General features: G+C 39.9%; 3 protein-coding genes across 4 annotated transcripts; 1 reads left to right on the forward strand and 2 right to left on the reverse strand.

Annotated features, from left to right (window-relative positions):
- The first annotated feature begins 64 nt into the window (after positions 1–64).
- On the forward strand, positions 65–5,875 carry LOC6540737 (glucose-6-phosphate 1-epimerase). Of its 2 annotated transcripts, none has more exons than XM_015158938.2 (7): positions 65–599; positions 2,457–2,508; positions 4,030–4,088; positions 4,152–4,308; positions 4,437–4,774; positions 4,835–4,986; positions 5,056–5,875. In XM_015158938.2, the coding sequence occupies exons 1-7, from the start codon at positions 512–514 to the stop codon at positions 5,131–5,133; spliced, it is 924 nt and encodes a 307-aa protein (XP_015014424.1). In that variant the 5' UTR covers positions 65–511; the 3' UTR covers positions 5,134–5,875. The 2 variants fall into 2 exon arrangements, with proteins under 2 accessions (XP_015014424.1, XP_001969587.1); XM_001969551.3 differs by having other exon boundaries at positions 5,191–5,875.
- LOC113564124 lies at positions 5,838–6,215 on the reverse strand. The gene is made up of 2 exons (XM_026979292.1): positions 6,110–6,215; positions 5,838–6,053 (listed from the first exon to the last, which is right to left on the reverse strand). The coding sequence occupies exons 1-2, from the start codon at positions 6,188–6,190 to the stop codon at positions 5,898–5,900; spliced, it is 237 nt and encodes a 78-aa protein (XP_026835093.1). The 5' UTR covers positions 6,191–6,215; the 3' UTR covers positions 5,838–5,897.
- A 129-nt stretch (positions 6,216–6,344) lies between these two features.
- LOC6540826 (transmembrane 9 superfamily member 4) lies at positions 6,345–9,157 on the reverse strand. Its single transcript, XM_001969552.3, has 6 exons — positions 8,957–9,157; positions 7,636–8,870; positions 7,345–7,572; positions 7,103–7,286; positions 6,899–7,037; positions 6,345–6,840 (listed from the first exon to the last, which is right to left on the reverse strand). Exons 1-6 carry the CDS (start codon positions 8,960–8,962, stop codon positions 6,740–6,742), a joined length of 1,893 nt encoding a protein of 630 aa, XP_001969588.1. The 5' UTR covers positions 8,963–9,157; the 3' UTR covers positions 6,345–6,739.
- Between the last annotated feature and the right edge of the window lie 14,225 nt (positions 9,158–23,382).

Below are 23,382 nucleotides of genomic sequence, written 5' to 3' on the forward strand. Positions count from 1 at the left end.
GATTATTCCCTAGTCGACCATGGACATAAAGCCATGCACTAGAGTTTAACATGGCCCGGTAACAGAAGGCGGTCAGTTGGCGCAAGCTGGTTTAGTTTCAATCGGTCGCTCGTTGGCAGTACATCGAAGGTCCGGATCGTGACGCTTTTCGCTCCAACGTTTTTTGCACGAGTTTTTTCCATACGTATTTGTTCATTGACAAAAACTCAAGCTGCGCTCTGTGCGTGCGTGTGTGTGCCAGTGTGTGTGTGAGCGGGCGCGTCTGTGTGAGTGCGGTGCTTTGTGTGCAGAATAATTTTTGCAAACATTATGTAAATGCGCAAATTAAAGTTCAATCGACGCCAGTTTTGAGTAGGAAACCAGATCGCCTTGCTTTAAGTGCCACGGAGCAACAGTTTATTTTTCTTCCCAATTTTTGGAAAAAATACTCCATCAGTAGGCACACCCCACATCCATACACAGGATCTCAAGCGATCCGCCGGATATACCTTTACCGTTACAAAAATCCAAAATGGCCACCACAGCGGCCGCAATGGCCGCAACGAGTGTAGTTGTTCTGGATCGCGGAAACAATACAACCTGCACCATCAATTTGCACGGTGAGCAGAAAGTCTTAAAACAAAAGAAATACAATATACAACAAATGAATAGCAAGCGCACAATTAATCATAATTAACGAAGACACCACCAGCACTGTGCCAAAATTTGTTGGCGTTATTTTTAGCGGATGATTGGCTTAGACTTTCCCGTTCGCCGGGAGTTTCCGAAACCGAAACCCGTTTCGCCCCCTATTCGATATATTCGCGACCTCTGGAGGTTATCAATTCGTTCTGAAAATAACCTTGTTTTTACCTTCCGCTGTTCTACGCACCAGCTCCAGGGATTTCGCTATCTTATCAGCCGAGATCGTCACAGTTTAGGCGGTATATGCACATATGTATATATATGTCCCACTCGATGCGATCGCTGGGGATCAGTGGGGATTCGTTTTTGGAGCAGCTTAGAGCTTAGAGTTGGAGCTTGGAGTTGCTATCCCAGCTGCGCCGGTGCGGCTCCTACTCGCAGCACATTTCGATTAGGCGTTATATATATTGTTCGCATATAGGCACATACATATATACAAGCCCCTCTCTATGAGCACCTATGTGAGCTGGTACTGGTACCCAGCGTACTTTCAACAATTACGACTGCCTGTGTCTGGCCTGCCCACGTTGGTTTCCAAGTCGCAGCCGTTTGAGCAACAGTCAGACGGCGAGAGACACAACAGTGTTTGGAACAGACAGTAGATCGTACACGCAAAGAAATAACTATGTATCTAAACATTAGATTAGACTATTAAGTGGGAATTCTTGAAACAGATGGTTTCTTATAGAAAAGTTTTTCAAATAGCTTACTTTAGGTCAAGGCAAGTTATTTTTCGTCTTTCAGGGCACTTTGCTAAATTCATGTGGAACCATATCTGTTGGATCAGTCAATTTTATTATTTTTCATGTTCCACGTACGATCAAATGGCCTCTTAAAAGCTAAGATATATCCTATAACTGATGCTAAGTGTAATACCATTGCAGATTCGATTTTATTTAATCGATTTATTAAATGAACCATCTCCTGCTTTCCTTTCAGTGTATCTTATCACATGTAATGCAAAACAATGTTAATTATAAGTTTTCGAGGGAGCTTTAACTAAACTTAACATGAAGTGTTTCCAATCATAATAATCAAGGTGCCAGAGCAGTGGTTGTGGCCTGCTGAAAGCCCATCGCACATTGGGGCCAACTGAGCGAGATTTTGGGAACAGCAGCAGCTCCTCCCACGCAGCCAAGTGCTCACCCACCCATTGGCCGTAGGCCATCGTCATGCCCAGAGATCCATACCCGTAGCGTAACCAAAACCAACCCATATCCCAGTCTTTAACTGTACCAGAGATTCGGTCTCAGCCAGTTAGTTTACTTACAGGCCAGTTACTTACTGTGCGATTGTGTGCGTGTATAAGTGAGTGTGTGTGTTGGCCATGTGGGTTAGAAGTGTGTGCGTCATGTACTTGGCTTTGCCGACTGTTGATCCAGCTTCGAATTCATTCATTGATTTTCAAGTTCCGATGTTACTGAAACTACTTCCAACGAAAATGCGATTAAATGTAATTAAATAAGCCTAGTTTGAAATATATCTATTTATAACCATGTACTCATTATTTAAGTACTTTACTATAATATAGTACGATTATATAAAACTGAAAACTAGTTAAGCTCCTTTGAGAGCTTTAACAAAAGTCTGTTTATGGGGGCATAGTTTATATTTCTATAGTGGGTACTTGATTAACACATATAATCCTATATCCCTTCAGAAATCCGTACATCTTTAGTTATTTGTTCACGATATTCCTTATGTACTCTGCCAATCATTTTCGTAAATACTTTTTGAATAAACCGATTTATTTGCCTACCTTCTGTTTGCAGGTGCCACGGTCGTGTCCTGGCGGGTAAACAATCAGGAGCAGTTGTTTGTCAGGTGAGTGGACTGAACTCTGAACTGAACCAGGCAGCACCCTTTAAACATTGCTCATACGCCACGTTGGCCGAACTTTAAGCCCGAACTTACGCAAGCCCACGGTGTGCTGTGCGTTGGTCATGCAACCAAAAAAGTGATTCGCAAAGTTTGCATCGTTGGAGGAGCAGGAGCAGGTAGTGGGACGAGTCCAGGGGGAAGGCGGCTGACAGGTTGGGCAGAAGCAGCAGCAGGATGAGGAGCAGCAGCAGCAGCAGCCTTAGCCATTCTGTTTGGCGGCAAAATGTTTTTGTATGACACCCAACAAAAAACACGTCGGGACCGAGCGGGCCCAAACGTCGAACCAGCGAACCGAACCAAAAGCGACCGAATGGCAAAAACACAAAAACACTGGGACAGCGACAGGGGCGGTGCGGTGGCGGGAGAATGCCCCTGCTCGCCAACTAGGAGCCGTTGCACTTGCAACCAAGAGGAGCTGCCTCCATTGATGGCCGTTTTTTTCGCCCTGTTGCTGCCTACTCCTGTTCTGGGCTTCCCAATCCCCCTTCCATGGCCTCCTCCCCCCTTTGTGGCAAAACAATGTGCAAGTTTTTATGAATGGAGTTTTTGGCGCGGCCAGCTAGATCGATAAATCCCCACTACAAGGGGAGGCACAGTGGTTCGTGGCCCCATCATCTTTCGGCCAATTCCCGGGTTCTTCGCCAGCTCCCACACAAACAGAAACACAAATACAAATACATTGGAGTGTGTTAGCCCCTTGTCGGTGCTCCTAACTTCTTTTTTGTTTCGTCTGCTGCAAAGTTTTCGACGGTTTTTGTGGCCAACAGTCATTCGGCATTCGGAAACCCACTAAAAACTGGCAGTGGTCGTGGACAAGGCAAGCAAGTGGAAAACTAAATTAATTATTTGCCCTGTTCGAGACTGCCTGGGCTAAATAACTTTACATCGAAATTTACAGAAATAGGAAAACTTTGGGTAAAGACACTTAAATTATGAAAAAAACTGTATAATCAAGTAATTATCTTATGGCTATAATTATTTTTGTAAATTCCTTATTCAGATTAGGATTTTGCATTTAAAAAAACTATTGCAAGGACTGGCAGCAATTCCTCTTTTAAGTAAATGCCAAGCTGAAGTCCCAGAATATTAATGAAATTTTGCCATGTCCAATGCGATCCACAGCTGAAAACGTTTGCAAATGATGCACATAAAGTGGAGGAGCAGCTTAGGTAGATCCAGGGGCAGAAGGAGTTGCTTGATGGATGCGTCGGCAAATTAGCTGAGACGAAACCCAAGGCAAGTCCCATCTCGCGGCAACGTCATCCTCAGCGACAGGAGAAAAACAAAACACACAAAAAAGGGGCAAGGAGCATTTTGCCAGACACTTTTTTCTGCTAATAGCATTTCTGAATTTCTGAATGTCTGTCTCGGTCTGCAAGCGTTTTTATGGCCGAAATATTTTCGAGTGCCGTCTAACCGAATTAAACGAGCCTTTTCCCTTCAACCCATCTTGTTTTTCCCCAGCAAACTGGCCTCATTCGATGGCAAGAAGGCGATACGTGGTGGGATTCCGTTTGTCTTTCGTAAGTTTGCCAAGATCCAGTAGCTTTGCACAGTGATTAGTTTATTTCTGCCCACAATTTCAGCTCAGTTCGGTGCCTGGTCCTTCGGGCCACAGCACGGATTTGCGAGGATTACCAGGTGGCACCTGGAGAGACCGCCAGACAGGCTGCACAATGGCGATGTGGAGGCCATATTCTCGCTTATGGACAACGACTTTACGCGATCCATCTGGAACTATCAGTAAGTTTGGAAGTTTATACGGCCTGATAGCTCATTAACACATATACAGATCATTAAGTTATTCCAGAGTCAATATTTCGAAAGTATATTTTGAAAGTACCATCTGGCTAACTCGTTTTCCATTAAAGGTTTCGCATCACTTATCGTCTGATCCTACGGGAAAAGGAGCTACACTTCCACATCGGCGTTTACAATCCCAGCAAGGAGCTGAGCTTCACCTTCAACATGCTGCTGCACACCTACCTAAAGGTGCCCGATGTGCGGCGATGTCAGATCACTGGCCTCCAGGGCTGCCACTTCATTGACAAGACGCGGGAGAATGCGCTCTATCAGGAGGGACGCGAGGTGGTCACCGTCAATGAATGGACCGACAGGATCTACCAGCACACGCCGCAGGAGCACGTCATCACAAACGTGGTATCCGGCCGGAAAATGAGACTGCACAAGTACAATTTTCCCGATACGGGTTAGCTAACTAGGCTTGCGGATATTTGAATGTTATAGTATATATATTGTACAATTTCAGTCATCTGGAATCCTTGGATTGATCGATCGCGTGAGATGAGTGACTTCGGGGACGACGAGTTCCCCAACATGTTGTGCGTGGAGGCGGGCAATGTGACCTCGCCGGTGATCCTGCTGCCTGGCACCGCTTACGAGGCCAGCCAGATCCTTCAGGTAGAGCAGCCGGTGCTGGAGTAACCCCATCTAACCCATCCTAACAACCACACCTGTTCCCCCACCCAGCAATTCAAGTGTCCCTATACCATAGACCCATCCAGCTGGAAGAAAAACTATCTAACTAACTTCTTAAAAAACGACTAGAGTCAATCAAGCCACCTCCATATTCCAATTCAAATTCTTTACTTTGCATGCTATCAGATTATCATCGAGGGCAATGTTAGTCGCAAGACCAAGCGGAATCGCTAGCGTTTAAAGAATCGGAACCCGATGAGGTAAACCGATTCGCAACCATGTCAAAGAGCAATTTTCCACAGATGAGGATCTGCGTCCAGAGAAGCAGGCGGAGATGCCGGATAAGCAGAAGGAGGGAGAGACATTAAACTGGTTGGTTGTTTCTGCACGGTCTCTAGACTCTAATCTATCTATTAAGTAATCGTAATGTCCTCTCTAGCAATGTGTTGTGCAAAAAATCATAAAGAATAGTACACTTAACTTCGTTTATCATCCTTAGTTTGTGCCTACTTAAAAGACAATGTGCATTGATAGTAGCTTAATTAAGTTTTGCGGATCAGAAAGTGAGAGAAGTGGATTTAAAAAATAAAAAGTAGCGTCAAATCTTTGTTACTGTACAAGTTATCTGCGTCCATTGTGATGACGTAACTTTTTGCTTCGGAATCTTACTTACTCAGCACAAATACACGAACTAAAGTCATGAAGTTGTATACGATTGAAAATAGATAACTTAAAAATGTTTTAAACCTAATATGTGTAATATACTAAAAGCAATTATATGTACCAATTAATTAAATAATCTTTGTAATTGTAACATTAAAATCAAAAGGATGTACTTGAAACTTTGGCAGATTACATATATTTCACAGTACATATTTCGCCTTTTTTGAAAATTATTCAAAGTCAAACTCCTCCAACACATCACCACCAATGGCATCCCATTCAGCCTCGTCCTTTACTAATTCATACGGAAAGTGTTGTTGGAACCACCAGTAGAGTGTCATGCTGACGTTGGACATTACGCGTCCCTTCACTGTCTTTCTCCATGCCTAAGGATTGAATATCATTAGATTCAGACATTCAGACTTCAAAAGGTCAATCTTACTTCTCGACTTCCCAGAGTCCCTGTACTTAACAAATTCGGGAAACAAAATGCATAAATTAATGCCAAAAGCAAGCGAAACATTTTTAGACCGGTTCGGCGAAGTATCTTGCAGCTATGAAGAAATGCAACTGAGCTAAAAACTTTAGCTTTGCGACAAGAGACGAGAGCTCGGATCTCTAATGAGGAACGTTCAGAAACGAGAAGTGGAATTCCAGCTAAGAAACTTACACTTTCAGGTGTCGTACATTAAGCTTAGTTTATTTGATTTTTGTTTGTTTTTTATCAGTTGCTTAGAATAGATTCTTTACATACATATATAAATTAGGCATTTCTAGATTGATTCTAAAACGCAACGCTCCTGCAAATCGAGCCACTTCCGTTGGCCAAAAACGTACTTGCTAAATATCGCGCTTTGACTTAGTAAGTGGTTGCTTAATGGGTGCTTTTTGAAGCTGGGACAAGAAGGGTTAGGGAAGAAGTTAGCTCACATGAGTCGTCGAGTTTTCGCATAGTTTCCGTTTTGTTTATATTGATTTTTCCAGCTGGACAAGTTGTTCTATAAATATATTTATGATCGAATGATATTGCAAGGATAGTTTGGTGTACAGCGTGACGAGTGGATGACACAGCTTAGTCGATCTTCACAGCTCCGTAGATTCTTAGAATGAAAACGTAGGCAGCGAAGAAGCCAATAGAGCCAGTTAGCAGCCAAAAAGTGAGCACCATAAGACCTGTGTGTTAAAGATAGTAAACACTTTACGAATATGAGAGGCTTCAGCACCAGCATACCCGTATAGCCCAGGTAGAGCAGCGTCGGTATGAACTCTGTGATCTCCAGCTTTGTGAAAAAGTAGAAGATGCTATAAAAAAGCACATATACGGCTGAGCCGCCAGACACAACAAAACTGCGCCACCACCAACGGTAGTCCTGCATAAAAAACGGAATAATTGATTAGCTTTAGCCTTTTTTAAATGTACACTGAATAACCTTACCTCACCGCAAAGCTGGAAATAAGTCATTACTATAGAGATCTGGGCACAGCTTACGACTAAGATGCAAAACACCAAGAAGAGAAAACCAAACAGGTAGTAGAACTGATTCTGCCAGATGGCCGTGAACACAAAGAAGAGTTCAATGAAGACGGCGCCAAAGGGCAAGATGCCAGCCATCAGAGTGCTGCAAAAATTCGGTATGAGTTTGATAAGTTAATTGAGACTCGTTTAAGTCTGCTCACCTTAAAACCGCATTCATGTACCAATGTTGTGTGGGCACTTGGCGCGGAATCATATTGGTTCGCACTGGGTGCTGGTAGGGTTGCTTGCGGTAGCCCAAATAAAAGCCCAGGTAGACCAGAGGCACAGAGATGCCAAACCAGAGCAGTAGCAGTGAGATCATTGTGGTGAAGGGCACGGCACCGCTAGACGATTTGTCCCAAATGAAAAAGTTTAAAAAGAATCCAGTGCTGCAGGCCAAAAATGAATAACAGATTAGGTATTAAAATAACGTTTAGCCTGGCACAGCTTACCCAAAGACAATGCCTGGATACAGAGTAGCGGTAAGAAAGGCAGCCCGCTTCCACTCGCGGCCCTTCATGGTCTTGTAGAGACGGGCCGCATAGTATCCTGCAATTGTGCCCATGAAGACGTACATAAAGATGCCAGAGGTCATGAGGGCGCCACGCGACGATGGCGAGAGCATGCCCAACATGGCAAAGAAGATGGTGATCAGGGCCATAAAGAAAATCTGAATGCCACTGCCGATAATCGCGGAAAATAGTCTAGTATTCTTGGGCGGACGGAATACGTCTCCATGCACCAACTTCCAACCAGTCTCCTCTAAGGTATCTTCAATATTGTCATCCGTATTGTACCGGGCAATGTCTCTGCGTAGGGTGCGAATCATAATCATGGTGAGGATTCCAGAGAGGAAGAAGACCACCACCAGCGAGTTGATGATGCTGAACCAATGGATCTGGACGTCGCGCATGCCAAGATAGATGTCCCACCGCGAGGCCCAGCTCACCTTAGACTCCTTCCACTCCACAGAGTATGTGAAATACAGCTGTGTCTCTCCGTTCGGATTGACCAGCTGAGGTCGGGCGCTGTCTGGGAAGTTGCAGGTGTCCCCATGGAACTTCAGCTCTTTGTGACTAACGGAAACTGTTTCCACTTCAAAGCCAACCACACGGTACTTATCTTTGGAGTGCATGTGGTAGGATAGAATAAACTTCAGGTGGTTATTAATGTAGATGTTGTCCCCGTCCACTTGGCCCAGCCGATACCCGTGCTCGTAGGTCACCTCCGCGGGATTGTTAACGCTGACGATGCGCGTGGCCACCGGCAGATTGTCCACGAGCAGGTGCACGAAGTACTCGTGCTGGATGCGCTCCGCGACCAGACCGGAGTCCTCCTTGCTCCAGGTGAGCGGTCTGTCCTTCTGGTTGCACAACAGACGGCAGTTCACCTGCTGGTTCATCCGCACCTCGTAAGGCGTATTGACTATTCGGTCACCGCGCAGTACTTCGCCCAAATTCTCCGACTTAAAGATAAGAGTGCCATTCTTGGGATAGCAAAACCTAAGCGAGTAGTACTGATATGGCAGCTGGGTGCGGCTGCTAGTCATCTTCACCGCTTTCACGTCGATCTTTTGGTCCTGGACAAACTCCACCGGCGCCACGCCGGGCACGTAGAAGCAGTCGGCCACCAGGACGAGGGCCGCCAGCAGGACAATCGCCAGACATGGCCTAGCCAGAGCCCCGGACTGTAAGAGAGTGATGGTTTCATCCTGGTCTAGCAATCCTGCGTGTCCCCTGGGCATCGCAAGTGCCCAAAGCTTGCCCCACTTACCTGCATTTTTGGAGGTGTTTGGGAGTGCTAGTAAAGTAACCACTGGCACGACCCCTTGTTTTGGCAGCAATTCCGCTAGAAACTATATATTTTGTATATATATTGTAGTTTCTGCGTCTCCCTGCTGGCAATTCTTCTTCTTCAAATCTTCCGAGTTTTAGTGCAGAGTAAGTCGTGGCCGATGAAAAGGTCATACTAAATATCGACTATCGATAAATGGGAATATCGATTGTATTCAAAGTAACCGCAAATATTTAATATTTTTGGAATTTCTACATCACATCAAAAAAATTACATAAAAATAAATTTCCAAATATGAGTGCAGATTTTTAGAGAATTGCGCCAGAAACATTAATAGGTGCCACTTCCAAATCCGATTAAGATAATTTGAGTTATGGAGTATAGAACTTCAGCCGTGGGACATTTTTTGGAATTCCTACAACATCACACATCAAAAAAATTACACAAAAATTTAAAAAAAAATCAATTTTTAATTTTGAATGCAGATTTTTAGAGAATTGCGCCAGAAACATTTAAAGGTATGCCACTTAAAAATCCGATTAAGATAAGTTGAGTTATGGAGTATAGAACTTCATCCCTGGGACATTTTTTGGAATTCCTACATCACACATCAAAAAAATTACAAAAAAATTTAAAAAAAATCAATTTCTAAATTTGAATGCAAATTTTTAGAGAATTGCGCCAGAAACATTTAGAGGTATGCCACTTCAAAATCCGATTAAGATAAGTTGAGTTATGGAGTATAGAACTTCAGCCGTGGGACATTTTTTGGAATTCCTACATCACACATCAAAAAAATTCAAAAAAATTAAAAAAAAAATCAATTTTTAAATTTGAATGCAAATTTTTAGAGAATTGCGTCAGAAACATTTAGAGGTATGCCACTTCAAAATCCGATTAAGATAAGCTGAGTTATGGAGTATAGAACTTCAGCCTTGGGACATTTTTTGGAATTCCTACATCACACATCAAAAAAATTACAAAAAAATTAAAAAAAAAATCAATTTCTAAATTTGAATGCAAATTTTTAGAGAATTGCGCCAGAAACATTTAGAGGTATGCCACTTCAAAATCCGATTAAGATAAGTTGAGTTATGGAGTATAGAACTTCAGCCTTGGGACATTTTTTGGAATTCCTACATCACACATCAAAAAAATTAAAAAAAAATTAAAAAAAAATCAATTTCTAAATTTGAATGCAGATTTTTAAAGAATTGCGCCAGAAACATTTAGAGGTATGCCTCTTCAAAATCCGATTAAGATAAGTTTAGTTATGGAGTTTAGAACTTCAGCCTTAGGACATTTTTTAATTTCTTTGATTTTCTACATCATGACATCAAAAAAATGACAAAAAATATTAAAAAAATAAATTTTTAAATTTGAATGCAGATTTTTAGAGAATTGCGCCAGAAACATTTAGAGGTATGCCACTTCAAAATCCGATTAAGATAAGTTGAGTTATGGAGTTTAGAACTTCAGCCTTAGGACATTTTTTAATTTCTTTGATTTTCTACATCATGACATCAAAAAAATGACAAAAAATATTAAAAAAAATAAATTTTTAAATTTGAATGCAGATTTTTAGAGAATTGCGCCAGAAACATTTAGAGGTATGCCACTTCAAAATCCGATTAAGATAAGTTGAGTTATGGAGTATAGAACTTCAGCCTTGGGACATTTTTTGGAATTCCTACAACATCATACATCAAAAAAATTACAAAAAAATAAATTTCTAAATTTGAATTTTTAGAGAATTGCGCTAGTAACAGTTAAAGGTATGCCATTTTAAAATCCGATTGAGATATGTCTATAATTATAGTTAGGTCATCTTATAATGGACGGATATGAGCTTTAAAAGCTTTTAAAATGTAAACCATTTCATCAGCCACAGTTTCACAGGGAAAGCCTGGAAAGCTTTTGTAATTTTCCATGTAAAAATTAAGTCTCAGTTATTGGAACTCGACCATCAAATTGGATTATACATAAATGTCTGGTTTCCTGAAAAGATAATGGGATACAAAAAAACTGCTATTCCTAGCAAAATTACATTTGATAAACTTCAAATTTTCCTCGTTATAACCAATGATAGGAAATTTAAATATGTATTTAAACATACAAGTTGAAAGTTCTGTTATACCATGTCAACAAAACATGCGAGAATTGATTTTATTATGCACTTTTTGGGTTTGAACAACAAAATGGATATTTACATTCAATTTTAAAGTCGCATTATCATTCGGACAAACAAATAATTTTTTATGGGTTGAGGCACCCTAGGTACACTTGTAAAACACATTTGACTTTTGTCTAGTTGTACAATGTTGTTTTTGCTTTCATGGGCACGAAAAGCAACAGCACAGTCGGCAGGATCAACAATACAATAAACAGTAATGCTTAAACGCAGACAAATAAACATAAACGTTTATGTCAATAGAATGAACTGATGCTTGACCCGCTCGGCCGGATAAAATGTTCGACAGGGGAACCCTGCCCACAAAAAGATACATATCTTTAAGGCCCCACTTGGGTGCACATAAGTACACCCAGTTCCCAAAACGCTGCAGTGGATTTGAAGTTAAATGCTGACGTATCTTTTACAAATCTTTAATCGAATTGGGTGAAATGAAGTGTTGCAGGTAGATTCTTAGATGAATCACCTTCTATCACCTAGTTATACCCGTTACTCGTAGAGTAAAAAGGTATACTGGATTAGTTGAAAATTATATAATATTATATAACAGGTAGAAGGAAGCTTTTCTGATCATATAAGGTATTTCTATTGTTGATCAGGATCAATAGCCGAGTCAATCTGGCCATTTCCCTTACTTTTAAGTTAGTCTTCTAAATATCCAATAATTTGCCAAAAATCTTTTTGCCCCGCTCACTCACTCTCGTTCGCACTTCCCTTAGCTGAGTAACGAGTATCTGATAGTCGGGAAACTCCACTATATTTTCGACTATCTTTTATTTTTATTATACTGCCTAACTATATAAATATCGTTTGTGGAAATGACAAAAATGGGAAAATTAAGCTAGAACTGTTAAATTTTGTGTAGTTCGTATAATAGCAATTTTCAGCATTAACATTCGTTTGTCAGCAATTTCCAGCATTAACATTAATTAAGCTTGTGAGCAGCTTTTGCGTAATCACTTAAATATAAATTAATGAAACATTTCCTTTTCTTTTGCGGCTTTAATCGGCTTTTAAATGTGGCTGGTTATTTTTACCACTGTGGCAATTACAATATTAACCAATAAACAATAATAAAAGTTTCGTTCAACGAGAACCAATCATTTTGACTTATTCCAGCACACTTTAAAGATTTTTTTCTTTCGCTCGAATGCATGCATAAATATTTGTTATCCATAAATGATCAATCCCGCACATTTGAAATCAGACTAGCTCCCCAATGACTTTCTCTTGGCGGAGCAAACAATTTTTCTGGACCCAAAAACCAATATGACGTTTGATACATACAGTATGTATGTACATTTATCAATAAATATTGAAATACTTATGCAACTCGGCAAATATATCATGACGTGGCTCTTCCGCTCCCCAGCGTGGCATATTCTGCATTTCAACGCGAGCAAAATTGCATTTTTAAATGTACCGAGACAGGCGGAGCAAAAACATTTGCTGTAACAAATAGGGAAAATAATAAATATGGTGCGCCAAAAACTTACAAATGCACACAGAATGCGGCAAATGGACATAAAACAAAACAAAACGAGTGAGAAATATTTGAAAAAGCTTTTAAGTGTTATTGATAGTTTAGCTTGGCTCCTCAACTGGAGCAGCACTTCCCTTCATTTGTTTAGCTTCGCTTTCCGTTCTGCATTTGCTGATTTTAGACTGCTGTGCGTTCCTTTTGGCCCTGTTGCGGATTCATTGTATCGCTTCCGGTTATTTGAATACTAAGCAAAAAAAAAAAAATATATAAAAATACAAAGTCCACACTCAACAGTTGTTTGACACCATTTTCACCCAGCCATTTCTTGAATGGGAACGGAAGGAAGCTGGTGCATATTAAAGTTCCGTACTACGTGGCCACAGTTTCTAAATAAACGAAAGGATACCAACTAATATTATAAAATCGTTTAATAGTTATATTCCTATGCACATTACATTTTAGAGTGGCACACACATTTTATATTTATATTGGAACATAATTATAAATAGGATTTGAGAACAAATTCTGTCACTAAAAAATTGGGTTTTGAAAAGTCTTGTTTATGGTATTAAAATGTTTGCTTGCTTCTCTAAATGCCTATACTCCCAATACTCTTAATACAAAAGAGCGGAGATATTTCATCTAAAAATATCCATTTACATTTTTTCATCCTTTGTTACGTGCAAGAGAAGTGAAATAGTTAGGTTGGTTCTATTGTTTTGCCCACAATGGATATGAAAACAAAATACCCAGCTCTCGTTCAATAGTGGCAAATATTTAAATGCCTGGTTTACCATACTTCGTTTGAATTTTTATTTGTATTTTGGTTTTATTTTGCTTCGTGTTTGAATTGTTGCGTTTTGTTCGCTTTATTGTTTCTAACTTGTGGCTAGTGGACAACTGACCCGCATTGGTGTGTACACAATTTTTGAAGTTCCTCATATTTCTCCCTGCAAACTGATTAAGTGAAATATTTTGGCGCACAAATGTTTGTTTTATAAGTATTGCTTCTTATTTCGCGTGTTAAAATTATTTTTATTCATATTCAATTTCTTATAAAACTGCAGTCGAAATGAAGGACTGGTTAACATGTTCTCTATTTTTAAATAGTTTTTCATATACAGATTTAGTCAAAATACGATTTATACCAAACTCTATTTTTTTAGTGATAGTGTTAAAAACATGAATCTTTTATCACTAGGTAAATATGTGGTAAATATGTCTTCCTTAAATATATATAAAGTAAATATAAATCCAACAACTGTACAGTTTATATTTAGGAAATTGCCTTTATATAGCTACTGACATCTGTGTCATTCTAAATTATTCTGCATTTAAGGAACTCCATTTGCCACATACTTGAAACGTGGCTAATCCTTAGAGCATCCGCAAATGAATTCGCTGACCCACATGGTGTGCCTAATGACAAGTCTCAACGGGTCCTTTTGCAAATCTCAAGCTCGTTATTGTATCCACTCAGTCAGTGGAGGGTTGTCGCTGCCACGGATTTTCATAAAGTAAGTCAAACGCAGCGAGGAGGCGGCTCGTGGTTGGAGCAAGGACATGTGCCACAACAAGTGGCAAGATGTTGCGACGCAGCTGCAGTGGGCGTTGCCTACTTTAAGGTGCTTAAATGCTCCTCGCCGGCGGAAGCAGGAGCATAAATAAACTGGCATATGCGCCGTGAATATGCAACGCCAGAAGCAGGAGCAGCAGTCTAATGCAGTTAGATGACGGTTGGCTGGCGTTCTTCGCGTGTGGCAAGATAAATCTCAACAAGTTTTTATGCGTCTCCTTTCGCTTCTCAGCATTTTTTTGCTTCGCCCCCTGCTTTTTTCTGGCCATAACAAAAGTTGACTGCATAAGCCAGGCCAAGTCATAGCGTAAGAAACTTGTTAACAAAAAATAGAAAAAAGTGCATAGTAAAAGTGCCAAGTCGAGCAAAAACGCCAAGCAGTAAGCAGCCTCTTATATAGTATATTTTCTCTTTTGATAGCGTTCAGACACTTACTTTCTTTGATTAGAATCTGCCGGTCTCCAGCACTGTTCTTTTCCCTTTTAGTCCTTTCAATCCTGCAGTCCTTTAGATGGCAAAATTAACGGGGAGAAGGTGAGCGAGGTAGGGCTCATTAAAGCTGGTGGCAAAGACATTAAGCATACGCCACGTTGACCCACTTTCACCTCCCTTCGTGGAACAATATTGCAACTTTCGTCACCTGCCTGCCAGTCCATCTTGCATCTGTTGTTATTTATGCACTTTGGATGCACCTTTTGGCCATGTTTTTGGCCCCAAGAGCTTTGTTGGTGTTTGTGCACAGATGTCTGATGTTTATGTTCGAAAATGAATCCGAAATCGGCTCTCATTGGCTCGCACTGGAAATTTCCAGGCTTTAAGAGAGCTGTTGGGAAAGTGGCTTTGCGCTCTCTTAAAATATCTAAAGCACTCTTGAAAACAATGAAATAATATTGTAAATGTATATGTAGACAACAATTTAATGCTTTCATTAGAAGATGCTGCTTAAGACAAGAAACGTTATTTTATTTCAGAATTTTAAATTATTTTCATCATTAAAAATAATAAATATCAAAATTATCATCAGTTTATTGCTATATGATAGGAAATACTAGTTTTTAACTTAAAGTACAAAGTTAATACTCAAATATGCATATTTTTAAAATATACAAAAATAATCAAAAGCTAAAAGCTTTCCCAGAAATGTTTAATTCCATAGGCAAGGAAAAACCAAACTTCAGCCGACTGCCATCCGAGGAGCACTTAAAGGATTAGAGCCAACACATTATTGGCGCAATTAAGTTTGGACGAGGGAGGTGGGGCATTGCAAAATGGGCTTTAAGGATACTCTTTTATTTTAAATGTTTACCCAGCCATGGGGAGATTTTTGTGTTGGCGTCCATCGGAAAATAACAAAAATAGTTGGCATCAACTGCAGCTGTTGGCCATTTTGTTGTTGACAGGCTGCAGTGTGGCTCAAATAGGCACGATTTCCCGCACATATACACATAAGCCAGGAATAGGCTATATGATTATGGACCGACTTGGCTCACAAGATAATTGCCAAAAGTTGTATAAAACTTTGAGCTCTCTTTTTCCCCCCATTTTTTTTTGTACGCTGCTTCTCAAACATTTTTCAGCTAGTCAAAAAGTTGGCCCGTTGGGTCAAGCTGTGTCCTGATCCCCCCGAACTGGAGGGCAGGGCCGGTTTAAAAGTTAGCTAAACATTTTATTTTATCTAATTGAGTGTGTTTAAAGTTTAAAGTGTGCCAAAGTTTGTTGTGCTGTGCGAACTTGGCTTGATCGCCTCCAACGTACTCGAGAAATTGGTGGTTTGGCCACAAACTGTTGCACAAAAGGTGTAACAGGCGGGCACACCTACTCTCTTTCATTATTCAATTTAATGCGTGTCTGACGTGATTGTGCACTGATAAAAATCACTTATGACATTTATTTGATATGTATATATATAATATACGAAAAGAAAATTCGAACTCTATTTAAGCAATCTATTAAAATTTTATAAAAAAATATTATAGGATAATAAATAATATATATAATTATATACCATAAAATAAAAATATAAATAAAATAAAAATGCAGAATAATAGTACAAGTTTCATTTTTAACTCGGCTTATATTTGTCAAACACATATTTTTTTTGTGTATTGATGTTATTATTATTCTTGAACGCTCTGCCTTTTGATTGAGTTTCGGCAATTATGAATTTATTTCGCTCATCGGGCGTGAAAAGAGGGCGCAGCATACAAATTTCAGCCACTACTGGTCAATAACATACAAAAAATGAAAAAATCACCAGTATTGGAATGAAAAATAATAAAGTAACACAAATGCCAATTTCCCGTGAATGCACATACACAGCATTTCGCATGCACAGCTCGTATTCACATTGTGCACTACCACCACTATTGCATTTAAAGTTGTTGTTCCGCGGTGTGCAAATATGAAAAAGGACAATTCAAATTTATTTTGTTGCCACACACTCGATGGGCGATGGCCGTAAAAATGGTATGGCATCCATATTGGTTGATCATCACGGAACGTGAAAACACATTCCTGCAAAAGCATAATGAATGCAGAATTTGCCAAAGTCATTCCTTTTGGTACGGAAAATTGTATGAAAACGACCAGTAGTATGCACAGTCATTCGAATCAATGAAAAACGTATTTCAAATACCCGAAAATAATATATCTGCCATCTATAAGTTTGCCATATCAACAAGTGAGTTAAGTTCCGATACTTTAAATATAATATATCACTTAAATTAATGAGTACGTACGCGTTTAGCCATTTTAGTCTAAACTGCAAATGTAGTTTAATGTATATATCTTCTTTTAACATTATTATACGATAATGGAAATTCAAATTTAATATACATATGTATGTACCTTTTTTATAATCATCGCTAAGACTCCTAGTATGATCGTAAAAACCGTTCTGCAATGTGTAAATACTTTTAGAAATCTTGCAAATAAATAAAAAGTCATAGAGATTTCTGTGGCCATTATCTTAGAAATTTGTACAACAATAATTTTTAAAAATATATTTTGTACTTTGCGCTATCTCGGTAACCCGAAGTCAAGGTAATCAATGAACTAGGAGGATCACGTGTCCTGGTTTTGAGGCAGCCAGACACTCATAGCAATTGAACCACTATTGCATATGATTTAAGACTTAATTGTAATTAAAGCTTTCTGCCAAGTAAAAGGCAACAATAAAAACAAGTAAAACAAGCTAAAACTTTGCAGCGAACTCATAACTTTTACTTTGAGATGGAGCCAAAGTGCAACAACAATAAGCCCAAAGGGGAGCAACTTTCCCCCATTGAAATTCCCCTTTCGAACCCCCAGCATCCCAATACTTTCCCTACATATCTCTTCACTCTGTTCTGTGTTCGTGTGGTGTTAATAATAAACCAAACCAAAAAAGGGAAACTTTTAACGAAAACCAAATAAATTGCTTTGGCTGCCCCTTTTGTTTCAGTTGTTGTGCTGAAGCTGAAGCTGCAGCTGCGATTCTTATGGCAAAGTGTTAAGCGTGTTGGTTTTCGGTATACCATATGGATGGTGCCTGTGCCTCCACAGAGAGAGATGCTTAGAACATCTAATGGTATTCCAAAACAAAAAGTGCGTGTTGTAATCCGAAATCTGTAATCCTGTCTAAGCACATGACTGCTGTTATTTAGAGTCCCTTCATTTTGTTTAGAAACGTATATTAAAATTGTATTTTATAAAATTCTGTAACTTAGTTAAAACTCAACCCTTAGATGAACCTAAAAAAATATACACATTGGTTTTCTAATTACATTTTTAGAGACTAAAAACTAAAATTATAATTAAACTTAAAAACAAACATCGTATTTCTTTGTTTTAGTGTAGTTTTGTGCGTTGTTCTGTGTGGCAAGGGGAGCTGCAAGTTTTAAGAGCCGCTTCAGCAAAAGTTTATGCTCTAATTTCCGAAAAGGAAAAATTAGCAAACTATTTGCACCATCGCCATATCATAAACATGTCTGGCTGGCAGAAAGAAATTGCAGCACGGCGCAGCCAGGACCTTCGGGTGTACAGTTGGTCACAAAAAACGCATAAATTTGAAATGACAGCAGCACTTTTACAGTTTTTCGAGGTCGTGTGGTAATAAAATTGTTGTGGTTCCCTTTTATTTTCTGCGACAGTTCGTCAAAGTCTTAAAGTGACAAAAGTCCAAGGATATAAGTGTGTGCGAAGAGGGCCCAATCTCGTAAAGTGTATTTATGTGTATGTTAATTCGGCCGCATTATATACATATATATAGGAAAAAAAATGTAACTCCAGTTAAATAACTTGGCTGCATGTGAGAGTTGTTGTTTCAAATGTAGTGATTATCAATATTTTAAATAAAAAGTTATGGTCAATCAATGTTACCGCCGCTAGGTGGAGCTGTGGTGGTTGCATACTTACACCTTCCTTACTCACTGAGAATTGAAGGGTATCTGATAGTCAAGGCACTCGGTAATGCTGTTGATATAAATATTATTAAACATTAAATTTCGTTGAAAATTATTATAGTAAACAATGCATTTTAAAATGTCAAGCTAGAGGAAACTGTGCAGCTCTATTTATTTATATTAATACATAGTAAAATATCAGCTTGTTTTATCATAAATAAGAAATGCATTTGTTCAAACAATGGTATTTATGTGTGTATCTGAGTATTCTTGTTTATTTTCAGTTTCCATTAGTGTGTCACTAAATCGATTTGTTAGAATAATATCTTTATTTATTTGGTTGCCAAATGAAAATTGAATCTGCACTCACGAATGCCGAAAATCAGATAAACCAAACGTGAAACCGCGACACAAATCAAACAACCTCAATACACGGGAGTGTTGCGAGGCATTTTCCCAAATAGTTGCCACAAAACAAAATATGTTTAAAATAAATTAAGCAATGTGCCAAAGCTCTGACCGCACAACATGCGAAAAGCCTGTTCTGGTCGCTCGCCTAGTAAAATGCCGAATAAATTGTAATTAAATTGACAGCCAGCAAGGGGAAAAAATCGCCCGAAAGCAATACAATCCACCCTTTCAGTCCGTAGGGTATTCCAGATATGAGTTTCACGTTTGTTGCGTAAAACGATTTGTACGTTAATTATGGCAAACGAGCTACATGAAAATCCGTCACAGAACATCGTGGGAAAATCAATGGCCAACGACCAGCAGATTGCGGCGATTTAGCCTAGATCAAAGTCCCTTTTTGGACGCATGTGGCCGCAGTTAGCCATTGGACTTTGATCTGATGGTGACCCGAATTAAATGGTAAGCTCGCCTTTGACTTCACTGATTATACTCACATACCAATTCGATTGGACACTAATTAAATATGAACACGTTATTACGTTCTTACGAAATTGCAAGTCTGCAATTGGTTTTGATAATTCTCCTAATCTAAGTTTTAAAAGCAGTTTCAACTAAAATGTACGTAAATCCGAAATGAGGCTAATTTATGCAAAATTAAATCAGATATTCCGTCCACAGCCACTTTTAGCCGCGTACGGAAGATTTTGAACAACGAAATACTCGCCGAACGACATAATTAGGCTTACGGCAGTGACTTTTATGCCTCAAACGGGCCACCAAATGGAATCGCCGCCACTTATACAAGTCCGCCCCCATCCATCCCCAGGTCCCAAAAAACCGTGGAGGCCGCCCCCACAACGCCCATTTCACTCGAAAAAGCCGCCCATTTGCGTGCGTCGCTAATTAGTGTAAAATGTTTCCTGTTATTTACCTTTTTCGGTTTTGTAAGCAACAAAACAAACTGCGCCAGGACCAAAAGGACGACTACGCGGATGAGGAGCAGCCAATTGTAAATGAGCAACTGTGCCGACGAGCATAGTGTATATATATATATAAAGTATATATATATATATAGAGCGGATACGTTGTATCACTAAACCGTTTCGGTGTCGATTTTTATTTGAGCTCTGTTACGTGACCTGTTTGGTCAATAATGAAGTACGCAGCGCTATTTGTTCAGCAGTTTGTGCACAAACGAAGACAAAATCAACGCTAATTAACTCGTTTTAGGGCATAAACAGGGACCAAGGACTCGACTTTCCATTGCCATTCATTTACGATGATCATTCAGTCAGCTTTTTCAGTTTTTCAGCGCGCTTAACATGCACGCCATCATCTCGACGCAGCTCAACTCAACTCAGCTCAACTCAACTGAACTCAACTCGTTGCCGCGTAAATTGCATTTTAAAATAAATTATAATGATTATTATGTTGCAAACAACAGATGTCAGTCCGCAGCCCCGACTGTCTCCCTCTGACATCAGCCTGAATGTAGGTCGGATCTGAAAAACTCCCGCTCGGCCCCTTTTCCTTCTCCATTATTCGAGCGTTCTCCCCTATTTCCCCGCACAATTTCCCGGCATCCTTTTACGTCGGACAGGAGTCGTCCTTTTCAGTTTGCCACTTTGGTCTTATGGCGCAAGCATAAAAATTTTAACTGAACAACATTAACGCAAGCACTTTATGGCGTTGATCTTAATATTATTAAATCAGCGACGAGTTTATGAAGCGCTAAACGGATGGGAAGGACAACGTAGTTGAGCGAACTTAATCACTCCGACAAATCCGATCTAGTTCATAAATTCGGCTATAAATTGCTGGCTTTTAGTATCACGGCCTTTGTTTTATATTTTTAACCGTTTTATATTTTTTATATGCCTAGAATGCTCCTAGCTTGAAATATAGTTTCATTATGTATAGCGGGATATGGCGGGCATTTATAAGATAAAAAATATCACACAAATTTTCAAAAATTGTAATCGCGTTGGTATATTTTTGTATTTCTAAGAGTGTTTTTTAACAGCTTACTCATAAAATAATTAACATTGCAAACGGGGAAGCAAAAGCCCTTTGCTTTTCATAGCAATATCGCGTATACGCAACGTGGCGGTCCAGCTAATTAAGGTCAAGTTTTAAGCGTAGTGGCCACATGCGACCAGTTCTTGTTCAATTAAGTAAAGACCTTCGACTTAGGGACTCTGCAGTTTAAGGTGTTAAAGAAAAATTTCAACCCAAAACACTCTGGCGACCCACAAAGGTATGTGATGGCAAAGTTTAAGCTGGAAACACGTCTCCCCCTTCGCAGGCCTTTGCATCGTGACATTTTGAAGACATTAAAGTGAAACTGCTGGCAGACCACAGGACATCCAGGTGAGATGGGTTGGGCTGGGATGGAGTGAGATGGCTGGTTAGTCTGGGGCTGGGTCAGCAGATTTCCCCAAAGACAAAGACACCGTCCGAACAGCAGCTCCTCACTCGGTCCTTCGACTTGCAGCTCCAGTTATGAATAATTAATGTCCGTCTAGGTGTGTGCGTGTGGCCGTGCGGGCGTGCGGGCGTTCTCCGACCGGATCCGGAAACTGACTTGGCTCTATGTGTGTTTGTGCTTGTGCTTGTGTGCCGAGCCGAGTTTGTCTGCCCCTCTTTGCGGCTGTGTGCGTTTGTGTGCTCGGCTACGTTCGTGTGAGCGAGTTGATAATTTGTTATAATTGCCGGGGGAGGCCACAGGTCAATTTTGCGGGCATTTATATAAATTTGCCCAGACAAGTCAGCCAGCAGGCAGACAGCAGCACGAAAAAAGTCGACAAGCCGGCCGACTAATCAAATTACCGCAATGGGAAGTTGGCAATTGCAAGCTTAGGACTTTGGGATGTAGCCTTAGTCTTGAGTTTTGTAGAATATAAAGAAGGTCTGTGTAAGTAACTGGGAAAAATTAGGCTTTCTTTGCATTCTCAAGGTAGTACTATTTTTAACAATCAATCAAATAAAGAATTAAAAAAACATAACATTAAAACCATGCAATTAGTCAAAAAAGGAACCATTTTAAAATTCGTAAATTAAGTATGACAAGCTGAGCTCAAAGTGAAATAATCATCCGACTGCGATTATGTCCTGATGGCCATAAATACCTTAACGGCTTTCGCCTTACTTAAGTCACCCCGTCAGTGGAGGGCAAGTGCGGAGCTCGGCCAGTCCTCGGAATGCATTCGCCAGTTGGCCATGTAAGCACATTAAGCGCTTTTCCCGCCGGACCAGGTGGTCCAGGTGGTCCAGGTGCTCCAGGTGGTCTAGGTGGGTTGGAGGTGCATTCAAGGCCCATATTGCGTTTAAATGCGCTGGAAATGAAACTTTTTGCGCTGGTCCGCAATGAAATAAGCGAGTAAACTCAATAATGCACTTGGCAAGCACCACACACAATTGCCAGGCTATGAGCTGGAATGCCACATCCCCAGCGCCATCACACACTTAATGCTGCGGCAGTTTTTAATTTGATTTTTTTTGTGTTGCCTCCAAACACTTTTAAGCCCATTCATTGAAACATATGGCAGATGTCGTAGCCATTTAAGAGCTGTTGTTGCTGAAATGTTTTGTAGGGCTTTTTTATGCGCTCTTGTTTTTAAAAGTCTCCCCACTCAACTGCGAGTCTGTTCAATTGATAGCCATCGGGGCGGATACTTAACGCCTGAAGTGTAAAGCTGGCTGCGACACCTGCAGGCAAGTGGAATTACCTTGATTACGCTTGATCATGGTCATAACTAATGTAATTTTAATTTTTAATATCATGTTGACTATGTACATGAGGTTGAATGAGATCAGATGTGCAAAAAGCGTACAACTTTTTAACTTTTTTCTGAAAAAAACATTAGGCGCTTTCTGAAAAATATTTATTTAATTATGAAATAAAACAAATCATCAAAACCATAAGCTGAGCCAAGAGAGATTCAGCCAGACTGTCGGTTATAACTACCAAAAATGACAAAGAAACCTCAGAGGACATCGACACGTTATAAATTTAAATGTTTGTTGCCATTTAAAATGGCACGAAAATTACGATAAATTTATAACCGCCAGGACCGCAAAATATGGTTAGCCAGACAATAAAAGCTTCGCTTCGATAAGAGCTGCCAAACTGCGAAAAAAACCACTGAACAGACATCGAACATAAATCAATTTGGACAAGAAACATACAGCAGAACAAAAAACAAGTGGACGGGTGAAAACGAACTAGTTGGAAAATAGTGGCCAAGCATTTAACTTTCGAGACTGTCGATTCAATTGAACTTCATTTTTTGCTACATCCAACCGAAAGAAACGAAATTAGAACAATTGAATTGTAAATAGTAGAGCAGATGATAGCAGCTG

The sequence above is a fragment of the Drosophila erecta genome, unplaced genomic scaffold (genome assembly GCF_003286155.1).
Source record: "Drosophila erecta strain 14021-0224.00,06,07 unplaced genomic scaffold, DereRS2 tig00000055-arrow-pilon, whole genome shotgun sequence".
Taxonomy (NCBI): Eukaryota; Metazoa; Arthropoda; class Insecta; order Diptera; family Drosophilidae; genus Drosophila; species Drosophila erecta.